This window comes from Salvia miltiorrhiza, chromosome 2 (genome assembly GCF_028751815.1).
Source record: "Salvia miltiorrhiza cultivar Shanhuang (shh) chromosome 2, IMPLAD_Smil_shh, whole genome shotgun sequence".
NCBI lineage: Eukaryota > Viridiplantae > Streptophyta > Magnoliopsida > Lamiales > Lamiaceae > Salvia > Salvia miltiorrhiza.
This window is the reverse complement of record NC_080388.1, coordinates 56,303,746-56,321,826: the sequence shown is the minus strand read 5'-3', so window position 1 is coordinate 56,321,826 and position 18,081 is coordinate 56,303,746. Positions and strand designations below refer to the sequence as shown.

At 35.0% G+C, this 18,081-nt stretch overlaps 1 protein-coding gene and 2 long non-coding RNA genes across 3 annotated transcripts; all 3 read right to left on the bottom strand.

The window, feature by feature from the left end:
- Positions 1-1,199: 1,199 nt before the first annotated feature.
- LOC131010479 (uncharacterized) lies at positions 1,200-3,715 on the bottom strand. The gene is made up of 2 exons (XR_009096565.1): positions 3,239-3,715; positions 1,200-2,721 (listed from the first exon to the last, which is right to left on the bottom strand). It is a non-coding gene; the product is annotated as an uncharacterized LOC131010479 (long non-coding RNA).
- A 3,477-nt stretch (positions 3,716-7,192) lies between these two features.
- Positions 7,193-8,714, bottom strand: LOC131010476 (uncharacterized). The gene is made up of 4 exons (XR_009096564.1): positions 8,513-8,714; positions 8,325-8,421; positions 8,097-8,203; positions 7,193-7,465 (listed from the first exon to the last, which is right to left on the bottom strand). It is a non-coding gene; the product is annotated as an uncharacterized LOC131010476 (long non-coding RNA).
- Positions 8,715-14,059: 5,345 nt separating this feature from the next.
- On the bottom strand, positions 14,060-15,304 carry LOC131009777 (uncharacterized). Its single transcript, XM_057937185.1, has 3 exons — positions 15,040-15,304; positions 14,856-14,955; positions 14,060-14,770 (listed from the first exon to the last, which is right to left on the bottom strand). The coding sequence occupies exons 1-3, from the start codon at positions 15,276-15,278 to the stop codon at positions 14,060-14,062; spliced, it is 1,050 nt and encodes a 349-aa protein (XP_057793168.1). The 5' UTR covers positions 15,279-15,304.
- Between the last annotated feature and the right edge of the window lie 2,777 nt (positions 15,305-18,081).

Here is an 18,081-nt window from a genome sequence, read left to right as displayed (position 1 = left end):
CCACAATCCTTAGTGATCCGAAATTTTTTATTTGTTCAAATTATTTTAATGTGTATTCACAAATTAATATTATGTGAATAAATTAATATCACCTAATTTATATTTTTATTAGTCCAGTAATTAATTATTCATAATTTAACTGTTAATCGCTCAAATAAAATTAGTAATTCATGTAGCATTTTATTTTTTTCATTATTTCAAAACCTGTACATATTAATTTGGTTCTTTGTGTGATAATAAATAATTACTAGTGTGTAACCCGTCGAAATTCGACGGGAATTATTTGATGTTATAATTTATAAAAAAAAAAGTGCACATTATTTCATAATATATTTATAAATGATAAATATTATTCAATAAAATAAGTGTTAACATGACATAAGTCGACGTTATATATCAAACTAAAGTGTACCCTAACATGACTTAGCAAAACATATATACAAAAAATACGAAATGAACTTGAAAAATAATGTATTATACTGTAAGAATTGTGTGACAAAAAAGAAGAAGATAAATAACAAATCCCATTGGAACAACTAAAAAAAATATTAGTCTGTAACCCGTGGAATTTCGATGGGAATTATTTGATGTTATTATTTATAAAAAAAAATGTAGAAATTGTTTCATAATATATTTATAAATTACGGAGATCATTATAAAAAAAATATTAACATGTCATGTCAAACTATTATACTAATAAAAAATGTCTACATACATGTAAAATTAAAATAAAAAAGGTTTTTATAAAAGACATTCATTCACCCTTTTTATTCCACCTATTTTACCTGCAAAAAAATTCATAAAAATGAACAATATTTTTAAAATTTAATAGTAAAATCATTTCAATATTAATCATAGAAAGTCGATTATCCCTATAGCATAACATAAAAAATAAAATAGAAAAACAATATTCAAAATTACCTCACAACATGTAGAAAACTTCATTATATTAATTGAATTAAATTTATCAACTTGACATAATAATAGAAAGTGTCGCCTTATCAAATCTCATGCCCTGATACCCACCTCGACTTTAAAAGGAGAGATAGAGCTAGCTAATATGAGAATTCGTAGGGAATTGTTCAAAATTGAATTCCAGATCCTCCTTGCTTATGTCAACAATTTTTTTCTCTTTTCCTATTTCTAAATTTTGGATTGCAACTTCATCAATTGGCTCAATCAAATAAAGCACCTGCAGATTTAAGTAATTAGCTTGTGTGATGTATTAAATGACAAACAGAAGCATGAAGTTAACTCTTCATGTTCATGATTAAAGCATCCCTTAAACATAGAACTTATAATGAATTTGTGCCTAAACTAAAAAGTTGGAGCATGCTCGACTGATCAAGCAAATGGATCAAGCAAGTGTCCCCAATCAACCTTCTCGCCCCGTCTCTCAGTCCTTGTCGCGACATGCCACATTCGTGCCCGAGATTCTCTTGCTTGTGCTCCTTCAACAGATCAACGATCACAAGAAGTACATGCTCAAGCCTTCTTACAGGGTCACCAGCAGCTCTTTCTCATCGAATCCACCAGTTTCTCGAACTCCATTGGTGTTGTTTCCCATATTTTCGAATTAAGCTTGCGCACTCCATTACCATCCATGTCGATTCTTTAATCGAAAGCCAGCATGAAATTGAGTAGATCGCTGATTGTGGAGAGGGGATTCAAGTTGGCTGCATATTATGTACATTTAAATAATTTGTTTGGTCCTCTTGTTCTTTGAATCACTGATAATCATATCAAGGTTTAATCTGCTCAGAGATCGGATAACTGCGTTGTGCTTCTCTGTGATTTCACCAATAAATTTGTAGCCCCAATAAATCTATAGTATATCTAAATAAACAACAATGTGATGGATCATAGAAGACCTCACTATTAAATCTTAATATCCATGCATCTATAATATTAACATAGTGAAATTATATAGTAAACTTCACAATTGAGAATTTTCCAGAAACGTTTCAAAAATCTCAACTTCCTCTTTTATGAGAGTCCCTTGGTTTAAAAGTCAAAACAAAGCAACCCCTTAAAAATATTTATTGAAAATGTATTACTGTAATCTTATATCTAAGATTTTTATACATTTATTGACATATTTAATGATGATTTACATAATGTTATCACACAGACAAACACCAGCACTATATTTGGGTTTCATCATCTACAAAAAAGTTTAGATTAGATGTATTGAAAAAAAAAAAAACTAAATTTCCAACACACATTGATATTAACAGTTTCAAGGCATAACCAATTGCACATTAGATATCAGTATGGGATAAAATGCTCAACCCAGTTTTAATCAGTGCAACTGGAAAACTTGTTAAGTTTCTAAACGTCAAAAAATGAATGGAGGGATTGACATTGAAGTAAACTAATTTTAATTCACTCATATTTCTAATAAAAACATTATTCACTATGTAAAATACTTAATATTTCAGTATCATAATTTTCTTTTATTGTTATAAGCATATTCCAGATGTATCATAAAACAAACAAAATAAGAAAACAAATCCAATAAACAAATGGCAATATAGCATATCAACCATAAGTAACAATAATATCATGGTTAAGAATGCAAAATTATGTTAGCCACAAATCTAGTCCCACTTAACAGAGACATAACCTAGTTGGAAGAAAACACTTTCTATTTTTGTATTTCAAATTGAAATTCCAAGATCGAAGGTTCTAGACTCACTTAAATTCCAAGCTCAATCTCTCCTGAAACCATACAACAAAACCACATAAATTATGGGTAAATACCATGTTCAAGATTTCAAATAGCTACACAGAGAAGAAAGGCTAACTTTTTAAAACAAATCGATTAATAGAGAAAGAAAGAAAATCTTCAAAATAGGATACACTATATAAAGAATACAAACCAAACTGTAAAGGACACAAATAAGAACTCTAAAATCATTTACGACCCACAAATTCATAGCCAAAAAGAACATATTACCAATACCATAAAGAAAGAAGAAGAAGAAGAAACACAACAAAAGAAGAAGAAAGATACCTAGCATTGGCTGTAAAAATACGATGCGGCCTAAATCAATTTAACTAAAGAATTTATAGCTAAAAATCTAGGTTATAAGTTTTCATTGTTAAACTTCTTTCCATTTTTTTTTTTTTTGCGATTTTCTTTCCAAAATTTATTCTTTATAAAGCTCACCATAATCATTCTATACTTACGGTAGTCAAACGCGTTATTAAATAAGGAAACAAATATAATACTTACCATGGCTGGATAGGAAGAATCACGGCAGATCGCGAACGGTGACCGGCGCGGTGAATCGCGGCTGTCATGGCGGCAGTGGCGGTGGGAGTTGCAGCGGCGAATCAAAGTGGGAGGTGGCATTTCGCGGGCTGGGGCAGGCGGGGCGAATCGCGGGGGAGGGGGAGGATGGAGGTGGCAGATCGCGTGGCCGGCAAATCGCGGCTGTCACGGCGGCGGCGTGAGTTGAAGCGAATTGCGGTGGGGGTGGGAGGTGGGAGCCATTACTGATGGTTTTCGTGAGATCTATTTTTAATTTGATTTATAGATAGTTTGAAAATTAAATGTAAAATAAAAATAAAATAGTATATGTGGAATTAATTTGCCACGTAGGATGAATGATATTAAGCTAGAAGCTCTAGAATTGCAGGGATTCTGAATGGTGAATTCTTAGATATGCCACCTAGGACCCCGGATTAAGGAGAGCGCAGAATTCCTTAACCGTATTATATATTTGATATTGTATTTGAATATTGTTCAAAACGTACCCAAATAAGAATTATATTTTGTTGAATAAAGTAACGCTATTCATGAATATATCGTATTCGAATATTGTTCATGACGTACTGAATACACTACAAAAAAATAAGTGATTACCGGCGGCATTTCCCGCCGGTAAAAAAGGGACGGCCGCCGGCGATTCAATTACCGGCGGCATTACCGGCGGCACCCTGCCGCCGGTATTCATCTCGTCGGAGATGTGAATCCCGGCGGCGAAGCTCAGCCGCCGGCGATTGGCGGCGGCCCTACCGCCGGTGGAGTTTCTCGGGAAGCTCAGGTGGTTTCCCGAACGTTTACCGGCGGTCATTGCCGCCGGTAATCAGCGGCGGCTATATGCCACCGGTAACCAGCGGCGGTAGCATTGCCGTCGGTGATCACCACCACCACACCGGCGGCGGCACATAGCCGCCGGTAATGAAATAATTATTTAAATTATATAATTATTTCAATTATTTATTTATTTATTTATTTATTTATTTTATTTATTTATTTATTAATCTCCACTAATATTTTCGTATTTATACAATATTTCAAACCTTAGGCGAACTTCCCAGTGGGTCACCCATCTTAGTTGTGCTCTAAGTCAAGCACGCTTAACCTTGAAGTTCCTTTTCAATTGTCTCCAGTAGAGAACACTCGTATAATTGATATATCTATTGCCTATTAAATCATTTAAAGGCTATTTCAAAATACAATATATATCATATATTCATAACATTTGAATATGAGGAGATTATATCCAAGTAATGTTGTTAATTACGGACCAGTCACGTGCCGCCCGTATTTTTATGGCAAATAAATATTTATTTTTTAATTTATTTTTTAATTTTTTTTAAAAAAAAAATTAATTTTTTTTATCAATATAGTTTATTAATCATAAGTATTTTAATTTGATAGTTTTAATGTATTTTTGAATTATAAGTTATAATTATAAGATTCTTACTAAGAATCTTGAATTCTTAGTAATAATCTTGGATTAGCGATGATTGATGAGTGAATCACTAATCAAATTAACATTCTTAAGTTATAATTATAAGATTCTTACTAAGAATCTTGAATTCTTAGTAATAATCTTGGATTAGTGATGATTGATGAGTGAATCACTAATCAAATTAACATTCTTAAGTTATAATTATAAGATTCTTACTAAGAATCTTGAATTCTTAGTAACAATCTTGGATTAGCGATGATTGATGAGTGAATCAATAATCAAATTAACATTCTTAAGTTATAATTATAAGATTCTTACTAAGAATCTTGAATTCTTAGTAATAATCTTGGATTAACGATGATTGATGAGTGAATCACTAATCAAATTAACATTCTTAAGTTATAATTATAAGATTCTTACTAAGAATCTTGAATTCTTAGTAATAATCTTGGATTAGCGATGATTGATGAGTGAATCACTAATCAAATTAACATTCTTAAGTTATAATTATAAGATTCTTACTAAGAATCTTGAATTCTTAGTAATAATCTTGGATTAGCGATGATTGATGAGTGAATCACTAATCAAATTAACATTCTTAAGTTATAATTATAAGATTCTTACTAAGAATCTTGAATTCTTAGTAATAATCTTGGATTAGCGATGATTGATGAGTGAATCACTAATCAAATTAACATTCTTAAGTTATAATTATAAGATTCTTACTAAGAATCTTGAATTCTTAGTAATAATCTTGGATTAGCGATGATTGATGAGTGAATCACTAATCAAATTAACATTCTTAAGTTATAATTATAAGATTCTTACTAATAATCTTGAATTCTTAGTAATAATCTTGGATTATTGATGATTGATGAGTGAATTACTAATCAAATTAACATTCTTAAGTTATAATTATAAGATTCTTACTAAGAATCTTGAATTCTTAGTAATAATCTTGGATTAGCGATGATTGATGAGTGAATCAATAATCAAATTAACATTCTTAAGTTATAATTATAAGATTCTTACTAAGAATTAATCTTGAATTCTTAGTAATAATCTTGGATTAGGGATGATTGATGAGTGAATCACTAATCAAATTAGCATTCTTAAGTTATAATTATAAGATTCTTACTAAGAGTCTTGAATTCTTAGTAATAATCTTGGATTAGCGATGATTGATGAGTGAATCACTAATCAAATTAACAATCTTAAGTTATAATTATAAGATTCTTACTAAGAATCTTGAATTCTTAGTAATAATCTTGGATTAGCGATGATTGATGAGTGAATCACTAATCAAATTAACATTCTTAAGTTATAATTATAAGATTCTTACTAAGAATCTTGAATTGTTAGTAATAATCTTGGATTAGCGATGATTGATGAGTGAATCACTAATCAAATTAACATTCTTAAGTTATAATTATAAGATTCTTACTAAGAATCTTGAATTCTTAGTAATAATCTTGGATTAGTGATGATTGATGAGTGAATCACTAATCAAATTAGCATTCTTAAGTTATAATTATAAGATTCTTACTAAGAATCTTGAATTCTTAGTAATAATCTTGGATTAGTGATGATTGATGAGTGAATCACTAATCAAATTAGCATTCTTAAGTTATAATTATAAGATTCTTACTAAGAAGCTTGAATTCTTAGTAATAATCTTGGATTAGGGATGATTGATGAGTGAATCACTAATCAAATTAACATTCTTAAGTTATAATTATAAGATTCTTACTAAGAATCTTGGATTAGTGATGATTGATGAGTGAATTCTCAATGCTGAAAACGAAAAAAATAACAAAAACAAAATGAACACAAGGGAAAAAAAGAAATAATTTTTTTTAGCAGATTACCGGCGGCACATACCGCCGGTGATTAGCGGCGGCCGTAACGCCGCCGGCAACTGTGGCCGGACGACGGTGTTTCTAATGCCGGACCTCACCGGCGGCCCCACGCCGCCGGTAAATAGCGGCGGCATCGCCGCCGGTAACCTATTTACGTATATAAATTAATTCATTTTATTGGTACCGGCGGCGCCGCCGCCGGTAATCACCGGCGGCAATATTGCCGTCGGTAATGCCGCTGCTATTTTGACAAACACGGGTCGTCCGTTCCGCCGTCGGTGAGCCGCCGGTAATCACCGGCGACGGTGCCGCCGCCGGTAATTTTCGCCGCTAAATCGGCGTTTTTTTGTAGTGATAAAAATCATAATTATGCGAATAAGGATAATAGTTTGCTGAATAATTTATATGATACTCATAAATTGTGAATAAGGTAACTATTTTGTTGAATAAAGTAGCATTTTTCATGAATAAATTGTATCTGAATATTGTTCAAAATTTACCGAATAAACATCATATTTATGTGAATAAGGAATCAATCGCCTACAAATGTGTAAATATGGACGAAAACATCACATAAGCTATAAGCATAATTCACTAAAATTATAGTGAATAATATTGAAAATTCATCAAATACCACATTGTTATAAACCGAATAAGTAAAACAAAAAACTGAATAAATTAACTAATACTCAATGAATACAGTATAGTGAATATGTCACTATAAGATTTCGAATAAAAATACAAATTCAACCTATGAGAACTTGAAAATAAGCAAATCAGAACACTGGATTTGCACGCCTTCGCAAGCCCATGAGAAAATTGTCCAAAAGCTCTTCGTTTTTCGGCTAGATATCGGCGTACAATTGAAATTCAGCCACAAATCGAACGAATCGGCGAGACCTAGAAATTTGGGGGTTCAAGTAATTTAGCTAAGATTAAGGAAATAATCACTAAGGATTGTGGTTTTGCTAAATTATTATCTGAAAACATAATTCAACTTCAGCTTAGCAGTGCCACTAAAAAACAACAAGAATTATTATCTTCTTCAAACACAGAATAATCTAATGAATAAAGATCAAATCTATTTGAATAAACTAAAAAAGTTAAAGAATATACGTAGGAAATTCCCCTTATGTGGCAATATAAAACATGGCTTGACAGGAAGCTTTTTAAGTGCATGCAGTGCAGCTGATAAAAAAAATCAGAAAATGCTAAGAAAGTGACAAAAGATGAGGTCATTTCACTAGTTTTCTATGTGTAGCACAAGATGTATTAAAAGTTTAAAAGTTGGAAATGCAGCAAAAGGCAATTCTTTGACCATTCATATGTAGGAAATTTATGAATAATTTTCTGGTGCATCATGCGAATAAATAATTTATTAAAGGAGGCTTTATTTTCTGATCAAATTTGAAACAAGACATTCAAACATTACCCAAAGAAACTGATCAGATTCAAACGAATAAATGGGAAAATTAAGGAGCCCATTAGTAAAAACAATCAAACATAAAAGAAAAGGGAAAAATTAGCTTACTTGAGGGAGAATGTCTGCAATTGAGATGAGAAAGAAAGTGATTTGAAAGTCAGTGCAACATTTGCGAGAGATTTAGGCAGAGACCGGTTCCCAATTCTTGATGTGGGCTGAATAGAACAAATCAAACACTAAAATCGTTATTCGATCGTTGATTTTCGCAGCCGCCAAACGTTATTCACCAACCAACAAGAACAAATCAAACACTAAAACCTAACAAGAACAACTTACACGGTTTCAGACGGCCAAATCCAATGCTTCGCCGCCGGATAACTGAATAGTCGTCGACCAATTCCAAGCGCCGCTGTTGTAGTTGGAGAGGAATCGCCTGCCAAAGTGAATAAAGCTGCGTATATTCAGATGAACCAAAGCCACAATATTGCAGGCCAAATCATATAAATTAAACCCTAAAAACTTACACTGTGATATCGCCTGCCAAATCCAAGCCAGCCGTTGCAATTGGAGATGAATCGCCGTCTGGTGTAGGGTTTTCAGAAATGGTGGGTTGGTGTGCGAAAGAAGTGGGTAGAGGGAGAGTAAATTCCTAAATTACTGACGTTAATTTAGGAATGACAGTTTTCTGAATAGACAAATTGACTAATACACCCCCATTCGTTTTTTTTTTAAATATTTATTAGGTTATTCAGAAAAAAAGGTAGATTAATAATTAATTAGGTGTAATCCTGACCATTAATCTGTTCAGATTCTATGATTAAGATTAATTCCTTAATCTTTAGACTAAGGGGATTCCTTATAGATCCCCACCCTATATATATATATATATATATATATATATATAGGGAGAGGTTCAAATAAGAACCACTAAATAAAATTAGAACAGAGAACCATTTTAAACCATTCGATCATCAAGATCTACGGTGGATGCATCATCTTGGTGGATGAATGCAGATCCTGGGTTCGAATCCTGAAGGGAGCAAAAAATTTATTATTTTCGGATGCATTAAACTTAATAGCGAATGCATTAATTTATATAGTAGATGCATTGATTTTAATGGTTCTTATGTTCTCACGATAAGTGTGGTTCTCACTATAACCGCACCATATATATATATATATATATATATATATATATATATATATATATATATACGGAGAGGTTCAAATAAGAACCACTAAATAAAATTAGAACGGAGAACCATTTTAAGCCATTCGATCATCAAGATCTACGGTGGATGCATCATCTTGGTGGATGAATGCAGATCCTGGGTTCGAATCCTGAAGGGAGCAAAATTTTTATTATTTTCGGATGCATTAAATTTAATAGCGAATGCATTAATTTATATAGCAGATGCATTGATTTTAATGGTTCTTATGTTCTCACGATATGTGCGGTTCTCATTATAACCACACCCTATATATATATATATATATATATATATATATATATATATATATATATATATATATATATATATATATAGGGTGCGGTTATAGTGAGAACCATAATTATCGTGAGAACATAAGAACCATTAAAATTAATGCATCTACTATATAAATTAATGCATTCATTGTTAAATTTAATGCATCCGAAAAAAATAAATGTTTTGCTGCCTTCAGGATTCGAACCCAGGATCTGCATTCATCCACCAAGATGATGCATCCACCGTATATCTTGATGATCGAATGGCTTAAAATGGTTCTCCGTTCTAATTTTAATTAGTGGTTCTTATTTGAACCTCTCCCTATATATATATATATATATATATATATGAGAATGAAGAAAATAGAGAGATTTCAAGATGCTTGAATTCTAGAATGTCACATTGGCAAGTTTGATTTTCCTATTATAAATAAGATTTGCTAAAATATTACTAGTATGAATTAGATTATCTTTTAATAAAAATATAATTATTTATTTGGCCAAGTCCAACTAAAAGTTAATTGGTCAAATTAAATTGATGCTGGAAATATATATAGAATGATATTCTATACACAAGTATTTATATAGGTTTTTTTCAAGTTGGAGTTTGATTATAAATTAATGCGTCATAAGAGTTGTGACTTGTGAAAAAAATGAGACTGGAGGAAAATCGAGAAATTTCAAAATGCTTGAATTCTACAGTGCCACATTGACAAATTTAATTTTCCTATGATAAATAAGATAAGATTGTTAAGTATCGGAAAGAATAATGGGACTTGGCGCCCTCAGGACTTCTCAGAATATCCACATCGGCTGACTTGATTGGGCGACTCGATTCTCAACTCATCTCAACGAGCTAGGTTCCTTCGGCCGAAATGGGGGCGCATGTATGACAAGCGCCGAAAATAAAAATAAAAAATTCATACTTGATTTCGCTGCTGCCATTGAAGAATGAAAAGAAAAAGAAGAAGACAGAAAAAATATGAAGCGGCGCTCGAAGACACAAAAATATGCTAGAGTTAATAAAATGATCCATCTTATTAAATTTTAAAATGATAGTTGGACTTTTGTTAAGAAGAAGACAAAAATAAGAATGGCCTATAGTTGAGTTTTGTTAAATTTTAAAATGATCCAATTTTACTCATTATGATTAATTTTTTAATTATTTTAATTTTCAGTTTTTTAAGTGTTTTAATTTTCAATTTTTTAAATTAATATAATTTTTTTTATTTTTCAATTTTTATATTAATGGGCTACAGTTTGGGTTCTATTACTAATTTAAATTTAAGTAATTTAAAATTATGTAAATTTTAATAATTTAAATTAATGTAATTTTAATTTAAGGAATTATCTTATTTAAATTTGTGTCATTTAAATTAAATAAAAAATCTAAAATTAATTCACATGAGTCAACATGCATGATGAGTCAAGCCAATGCAACACTTGACTCATAAGTGGTCCCAAAGCATTGATGAGTCAAGTATCGACTCAACCAATGTAGTTGCTCTCAGAAGCATCTCCATCCATCCTTTTTCAAATGACATGAATTTTAATAAAGTAGTTGAATGTGTTGTGAGTTGAGTAAGGGTCCCATTTTATTGTGAGTGAAAAAATTATCAAAAATAGATTCGATATATTTTAGGTGGACAAATGAAAATGATAAATTAGATACATTTTATAAGAACGAAGGGATCGTATAAGATAAACTTGAAAATCAGTCCAAAAGATCACTAGAATCAGAAGAACCTCGCCTAGTATTTCAAAAGTATCCACTCATGTTTCTCCTAAAATATATATGTATGATTGTTCTTATCTGCTTTCAATAGAAATGACGGTATTTGTTACAATACCAGGTAAAAGAGTGTCCCACTACAAAAAAAGCGTTGATTACCGACGGCTAAATGCCGTCGGTAACAAAAGACGGCCGCCGGTAAATAGTGTTACCGGCGGCGATAACGGCGGCAAGCTCCCGCCGCTAAAAGGTTCGTCGGCAACGACAATAACGGCGGCGAACATCCGCCGTCGGCAGTTAACGGCGGCGATGCCGCCGGAATTGTCGCCGTTAAACGGCGGAGCCTAGCCGGAGAATTAGCGGCGGCATACACCGCCGCTAGTTACCGAGGGCTATTTTGCCGTCGGTAGAGAGCCACCGGAGTCCGGCTGACCTTGCCGGAAAACTAGCGACGGCGATTACCGCCGCTAAATAGCGGCGGCGAAACGCCGTCGGTAACAAGATACCGCCGGCCGGTGGGTCATGCCGGAGGATGGCCGGGTATTTACCGAGGGCAAATTGCCGTCGGTAATTACCGACGGCGTTTTGCCCACGGTAATGTTTTTTATTTTATTTTTTTATTTTATTTTATTTTATTTTATTTTATTTATTTATTTATTTATTTATTTATTTATTTTATTGTATATTGTATATCCACAATTTATTTCCGTATTTATACGGTATTGCATACTTTAGACGAACTTCCCAGTCGGCGACCCGACTTCCCAGTGGGTCACCCATCTTGCTTGTGCTCTGTGTCAAGCACGCTTAACTTTGAAATTCTTTTCGAGTGATCACCAGTACAGAACACTCGTATTATTGATATATCTACATCTATTAATTCATTTAAATGCTATATACTCACTCATATAATTATAATCTTTGAATATGTGGAGATAATACCTGAAATATGTTGTTAATTAGTGAGCGAGTTCGTTTCGGTCCTTATTTTTATCGTCGGTAAAATATTTAATTAATATTTAATAATTAATTAATTATTATTATTTTTTTTTTAACATTAATACACCAAAAGTGTTTTAATTTGGTTATTATAATGTGATTTGAATTTATTTGTTTATGTTAAATGCAATCATCATCATCATTGCCATAAATATATAAAACATATATAGTTTTAATAATTAAAGCACTTGAAATATATAGTTCAATAAAACATAAATTTGAAAAGAAAGTGCAAATGTAATTTTGTTTGAAAACATAAATATATAGTTTTAATAATTCTAAGCATCATCATCATCATCATCGGCATCAGGCCCTGGAGGTGGCTGAGCATTATACATCCTCATAAACGCCTCCAATTGAGCCATGCGGTCCTCTATCTGTTGGCGTTGTGCTTGCTCTGCCGCCAATCGCTCCTCCAGCGTGGAGATCCGTGTCTCATAAAGCTGCTGAGACACCGCAGAACTGCCCGTGCTGCGGATAGACCCCCTACTAGCCTGACTCTGCCCGGCACTCCCGACGCCGTAGATCCGTGACCTATCAATTTGCACCACCTCCAAATACACCTCGTCTAGCCGCTCCTGTCGTCCTGTGGCAGCGGCCAGTCGATGAACCTCGGCCTAATACATACATAACAATGCATAATTGTTAGAAAATAAATACATTCACTAAATATTTGAATAAACTTAAACACTTACGTCAATTCTAGCATCTCTCTCCGACGTATAACTTCCGTCGGCGTACGTGTGGAGGCGGAGGAAGGTGGCATAGTTCGGTGCATCCTGGGGAGTACCAGGATCCAAGCTCTGTAGATGCATTTATATAAGATAAATAAGTTATATTAGTCAATATATTAATTTAATTTATATACTTAATTATTTGTTAATTACATACCATATACTGCTGCAGGATACGAGTCGACTGGGACCCGCCCACATGCCTACTGATCCCTGTACCCTCCCCATCGGGCTCAGACATCCGGTTGGCACGTGCTCGATTTGAAACAGCCTCAACCTCGGGCTGATGCCAGTAATCCCGGAGTCCAGTCCAAAAATCGGGAGTCATCCAGACGGGCCTAGACATCTCTCTCCCTTGGCGGATACACTGCTTGAGATCTGTCTTGTAGTCGCTCATCATGTCGGAGTACCTTTTGCGGGCTTTTGTCTACCACATTTTCCTCACGTCACGCTCATCATCGGGCTGCCACATAAACTCTTTCTGTTGAAAAAAAGAGAATTAATTTAATATCAAACATTTTAACAATTTAATATGATATATTTATATGTATTATAAATTTAATTGTACCTGTAATTCATCAAAAAATTTATCCTTCATCGCCGGGGGCGTCAACTTCCATGTGTACCCGCCTGGGTTTTCAAACATCTTAAATGTGCTCGTGCAAGCTTTGGACAGGCCAGTGGGCTCCAACAAAACACTGTGTACAAGTAATTTTGTCACTTAATCATGGTGTACGAGAAACAGTAATTTTAACTAAAATACTTACCCAGTCGTTGGATGCCTCTGAAATACCGTCCTCCCATCAGGTGCCTTAACCTCTCTCTCTCTGATAGCGGCAGCTGTAGGGCCCCTAGGTCTTCTAGCCCGTGAACTACTAGAAGCATGGGGAGTCTCGGGAGTCCCAGAAATATGCGTCCCAGACCCATCAGATGTATCTGCTGTAGCTTCTGGCGCATTAACGCCAGATCGCCCCCCAAATCCCAAGAAACCTCGAGAGGTAGACATGATGCCTGTTGCATACAATTAAATTAACAAATATATAGCGAAACATAACATTAACAGTAACTAACAAACATAACAAATTTGCAATCAAATTCAACGTCATCTGTGCATTTACATTTATTCATAAGCATCACTACTATCATCATCACTATCGTTAGATGTCAACGGGGAATCATCGTCTTCTGCTTCATCGTCATCTTCAATCTCAACGACTCCACCGAGGGGATGAAGGAGAAGTGGTTGTTCAATGCCTACACTTGTGTGAGTAGGCATAATAGTAACCACTTCTTCTTGAAATGGTTGATCTAATGTTGATGTAGATGCTGCAGTAGACACTTCAACCTTTGATCTTGCGTTGACTTTGCATGCTGACCACCAATTTTTCTTTGATTGGTTCGTACTGGGATAGGGACAGTAAAACACTTGAACTACTTGACTCGACAAAACAAAGGGATCATACTTCTTATATCTTCGTGTGTGGTTCAGTGAAACTAACTTGAAGTCTGTATCAATAGAAGTTCCCTGAGCCGACAAGTCAAACCATTCACAGTTGAACAAGACTGTCTGCTTAATTGGATACCCCGGATACTCCAGCACGCAAACCTCTTGCAGACGCCCATAAAAGTCTAGCACATCTCTATCACTACCATAGACCGAGCCTTTTATGCAAACGCCACTGTTCACAGTCGCACTCTCTCTATCATGATCAGTTGTGTGAAACCTGTAGCCATTCACGAAATAGCCGGAGTATGTTTCAATCTCCCTTAATGGTCCAGCTGCAAGCGACCTAATATAAGGGTTCAACTCGTCGTTACAAGGACGACAAACCTGTTTCACACAAATATCATTTAAGTTTGCTAGCCAATTTTAGAGTAAGTAAATGTATATTTAACATAAATTTATCGTCTCTTACGTAATGGTTAAACCACACAATAAACTCGTTGTGAAACGCGACTTCAAACTCTGCATCAGTCATGTAAGGATTTGCATATCGTTTTTCCTCCTTGAAGATCCTTGGATACAAAGAATCAAATAAATATGTTAACACCTATATATGATGAACACTTCTTATACGTAAATTGAACGAGAATACTCACTTGCTATATGTCTCTGCAACCTCTGCACAATTGCTCAAAATATACATGTGTGCAGCAAGCCATTCGCGCTCATCCATGTATCTCTTCGTCCCTCGGCCAAGTGAACGCCCAATAGGTTTGAATATGGCGAGACAAAGAGGATCATCATTTTCAGCAACGGGCATCTCAATATTGCGAGGCAAAGTTGTCCACTTTGTAGATATTTGATCTTCAAAGTAAAACGAAGAGAAGGTTGACATTTCTGCAAGTAAGTATGCATTGGCGATGGACGTCTCAACCTTGGCTTTGTTTTTTATATGATTTTTTAATGTCCTCAAATATCTTTCAAAAGGATACATCCACCGATATTGCACTGGACCAGCCAATCGTGCCTCATCTGCCAAATGAACTGGTAGGTGCTCCATTGAATCAAATAAACTAGGAGGGAAGATACGCTCAAGTTTGCAAAGAGTAACAGTTATCTTCTCACTCAGTATTCTCATGTCATATATGGCCACGTTGCGGGATGTTAATTCTCTGAAGAAGAAACTTAACTCTGTAATTGCCTCCCAAACATTCTTAGGAAGAAGTTCTTTAAATGCAACAGGCAGAAGGATTTGCATGAACACGTGACAGTCGTGACTTTTCATGTTGTGCATCTTCAGGGCGTTCATGTCAACGCATCTACTAATATTTGACACGTACCCATCGGGAAACTTAAGACTCTTGATCCATTGAAGTAAGATCTTCTTCTCTTCCCTGTCAAGCGTATAACATGCTTTCGGATACCCTCGAGTTCCATCCACTTTCTTCAACTCTTTCCGCTTGCAGAAGGTGTTCAATTCTTCTCTAGATTTTTCTGTATCTTTTGTCTTCCCCTTCACATTCAGGACAGTATTAAACACGTTATCAAACACATTTTTCTCAATGTGCATGACATCCAGATTATGTCGAATCAAAAGATGTCTCCAATAGGGTAGATCCCAAAATATGCTTTTCTTTTTCCACCCTACATCTTGATATTTGGCGAGTTGAGCGTTCCTGCCATCGAAGTCTTCGGTAACCTTCACGAAGCCTAACCCCTCGATTTGATTCAAGATTTGTATTCCTGATCTTTGTTCTGGTGGACCAACATTGCATGTCTTATTCCTCAAGAATGAAGTTTTGTTTCTCCTAAACACATGGTTAGGAGGTAAGAACTTCCGATGATTATCAAACCACGATTGTTTTCCACTCATCGGCAAAGTGAATGCTTCTGTATTCTCCATGCAATGTGGACATGCCAATTTCCCAGCTGTACCCCACCCAGACAACATAGCGTACGCTGGAAAATCACTGATAGTCCATATCAGAGCTGCTCGCATCTGGAAATTTTGCTTCAACGATATGTCGTAAGTGTTCACACCAACCTCCCACAGAGATTTTAACTCGTGTATCAATGGCTGTAAGAATACGTCCAACTTCATCTTTGGGTTTGATGGGCCAGGCACGAGGACTGTGAGGAACATGAATTGTTCTTTCATGCACAACCACGGAGGCAGGTTATACGGCGTGACAATAACTGGCCAAGAAGAATATTGACGCCCTGATTGTGCAAATGGGGCAAAACCATCTGTAGAGAGGCCCAATCTCACATTTCTGATCTCATCGGCGAATCCAGGAAAGACTGAATTCAAATGTTTCCATGCCGGAGAGTCGGCCGGGTGGCGCATTGTCCCATCGTCTGTGGAGGTCGCATGCCACCGCATATGTTCAGCAGTTGCAGGAGATGCAAACAATCTCTGCAATCGGGGCGTCAAGGGAAAATAGTGCATCTGTTTGGCGGGCACTTGTTTCTTTCTGCGACTCCCAGATGCACGCAAGCTGTCCTTATATCGTGATTGGTCACAGAACATACAACTATGTAGCTCACTAGTTTCCCCCCAATACAACATGCAGTTATTAACACAGCAATCGATCTTCTCTACTGGCAAACCCAAACCACGTAGATTTCTTTTCGTGCTATAGAAGTCTTCTGGACAATTGTTACCCTCTGGTAAAGCAGCTTTCATCATCGAAGACATCTGATTGTAAGTCCTCTCTGACATGTGGCTTTCAGTCTTTATGCTCATGAATTGAGTCATCCAACTTAATTGTGTGTACGTGTCACATCCTGCGTACAATGGAGTATCCGCTGCATCCAACATGTTATAAATCTGTTGAGCGTCATTATTGGGCGGCTGCTCCAGATTTGGAGGATCTTGATAATTACTAGGTCCAGCATGGTCATGCACCATCCTTTCGTAGTTATTGTATAATCCATCATCCTCATTCATTATAGCATGTTCTCTCGGCATAGACAGCGGTGCTTCCCCGTGACAAACCCAAACTTTGTAATTCAGGACAAATCCACGCCTACTAACATGTTCTCTGACCGTAGGTACATCTAAATACGCTTGATTCTTGCACTTCTTACACGGGCACCTAATGTTACCTTGTCCATCTGTGTACGCCGTTTGATTGAACGCCCACTCAAGGAAAAACTCAAGCCCCGTTTCAAATGCGGTACGATCATTGTATCTCGCGTACATCCACGTACGATTATCACTCATTCTTGCAAATTCTAATTGAAAAAAACAAATAAAATATAATAAATTACTTGAAATCTAACAAAATTTCGACAGCATAACCCCACTATCCTAACTACCAAGTGCTCGACTCTACCAGCAACTATAGTGACCATAGTGGTCCTAATTTACTAAGCCTATACTAGGTCTACCCGGCCCCCCAATGTCGAAGCAATAATACAATACAAATAAAAGCAATAAAAATCATGGTAATTAAATTAAAAACAATCATTTGTAGGGAGAAGATCCTTAAGAAATAATCAATTTCTATCCCAAAGGGAGAAGATCCTTAAGAAATTGATTAAATCTATCCCACAATATATATATATATATATATATATATATATATATAATAATATAAAACATTTCATAAACACATAGCACATAACATTTAATTTAACAAAATTATCCAACATATATAAATTATTCTAACAAACAATTCTTAAACTAATTGATT

What these genes read in the sequence shown, in the direction of transcription:
- LOC131009777 (XM_057937185.1), bottom strand. Translation starts at nt 15,278, where the DNA reads ATGTCAACCTTCTCTTCGTTTTACTTTGAAGATCAAATATCTACAAAG. An exon ending in GTTGCAGAGACATATAGCAA is followed by an intron (nt 14,956 to 15,039) that starts GTGAGTATTCTC and finishes TTTGTATCCAAG; the next exon opens with GATCTTCAAGGAGGAAAAAC. An exon ending in TTGTGTGGTTTAACCATTAC is followed by an intron (nt 14,771 to 14,855) that starts GTAAGAGACGAT and finishes TGTGTGAAACAG; the next exon opens with GTTTGTCGTCCTTGTAACGA.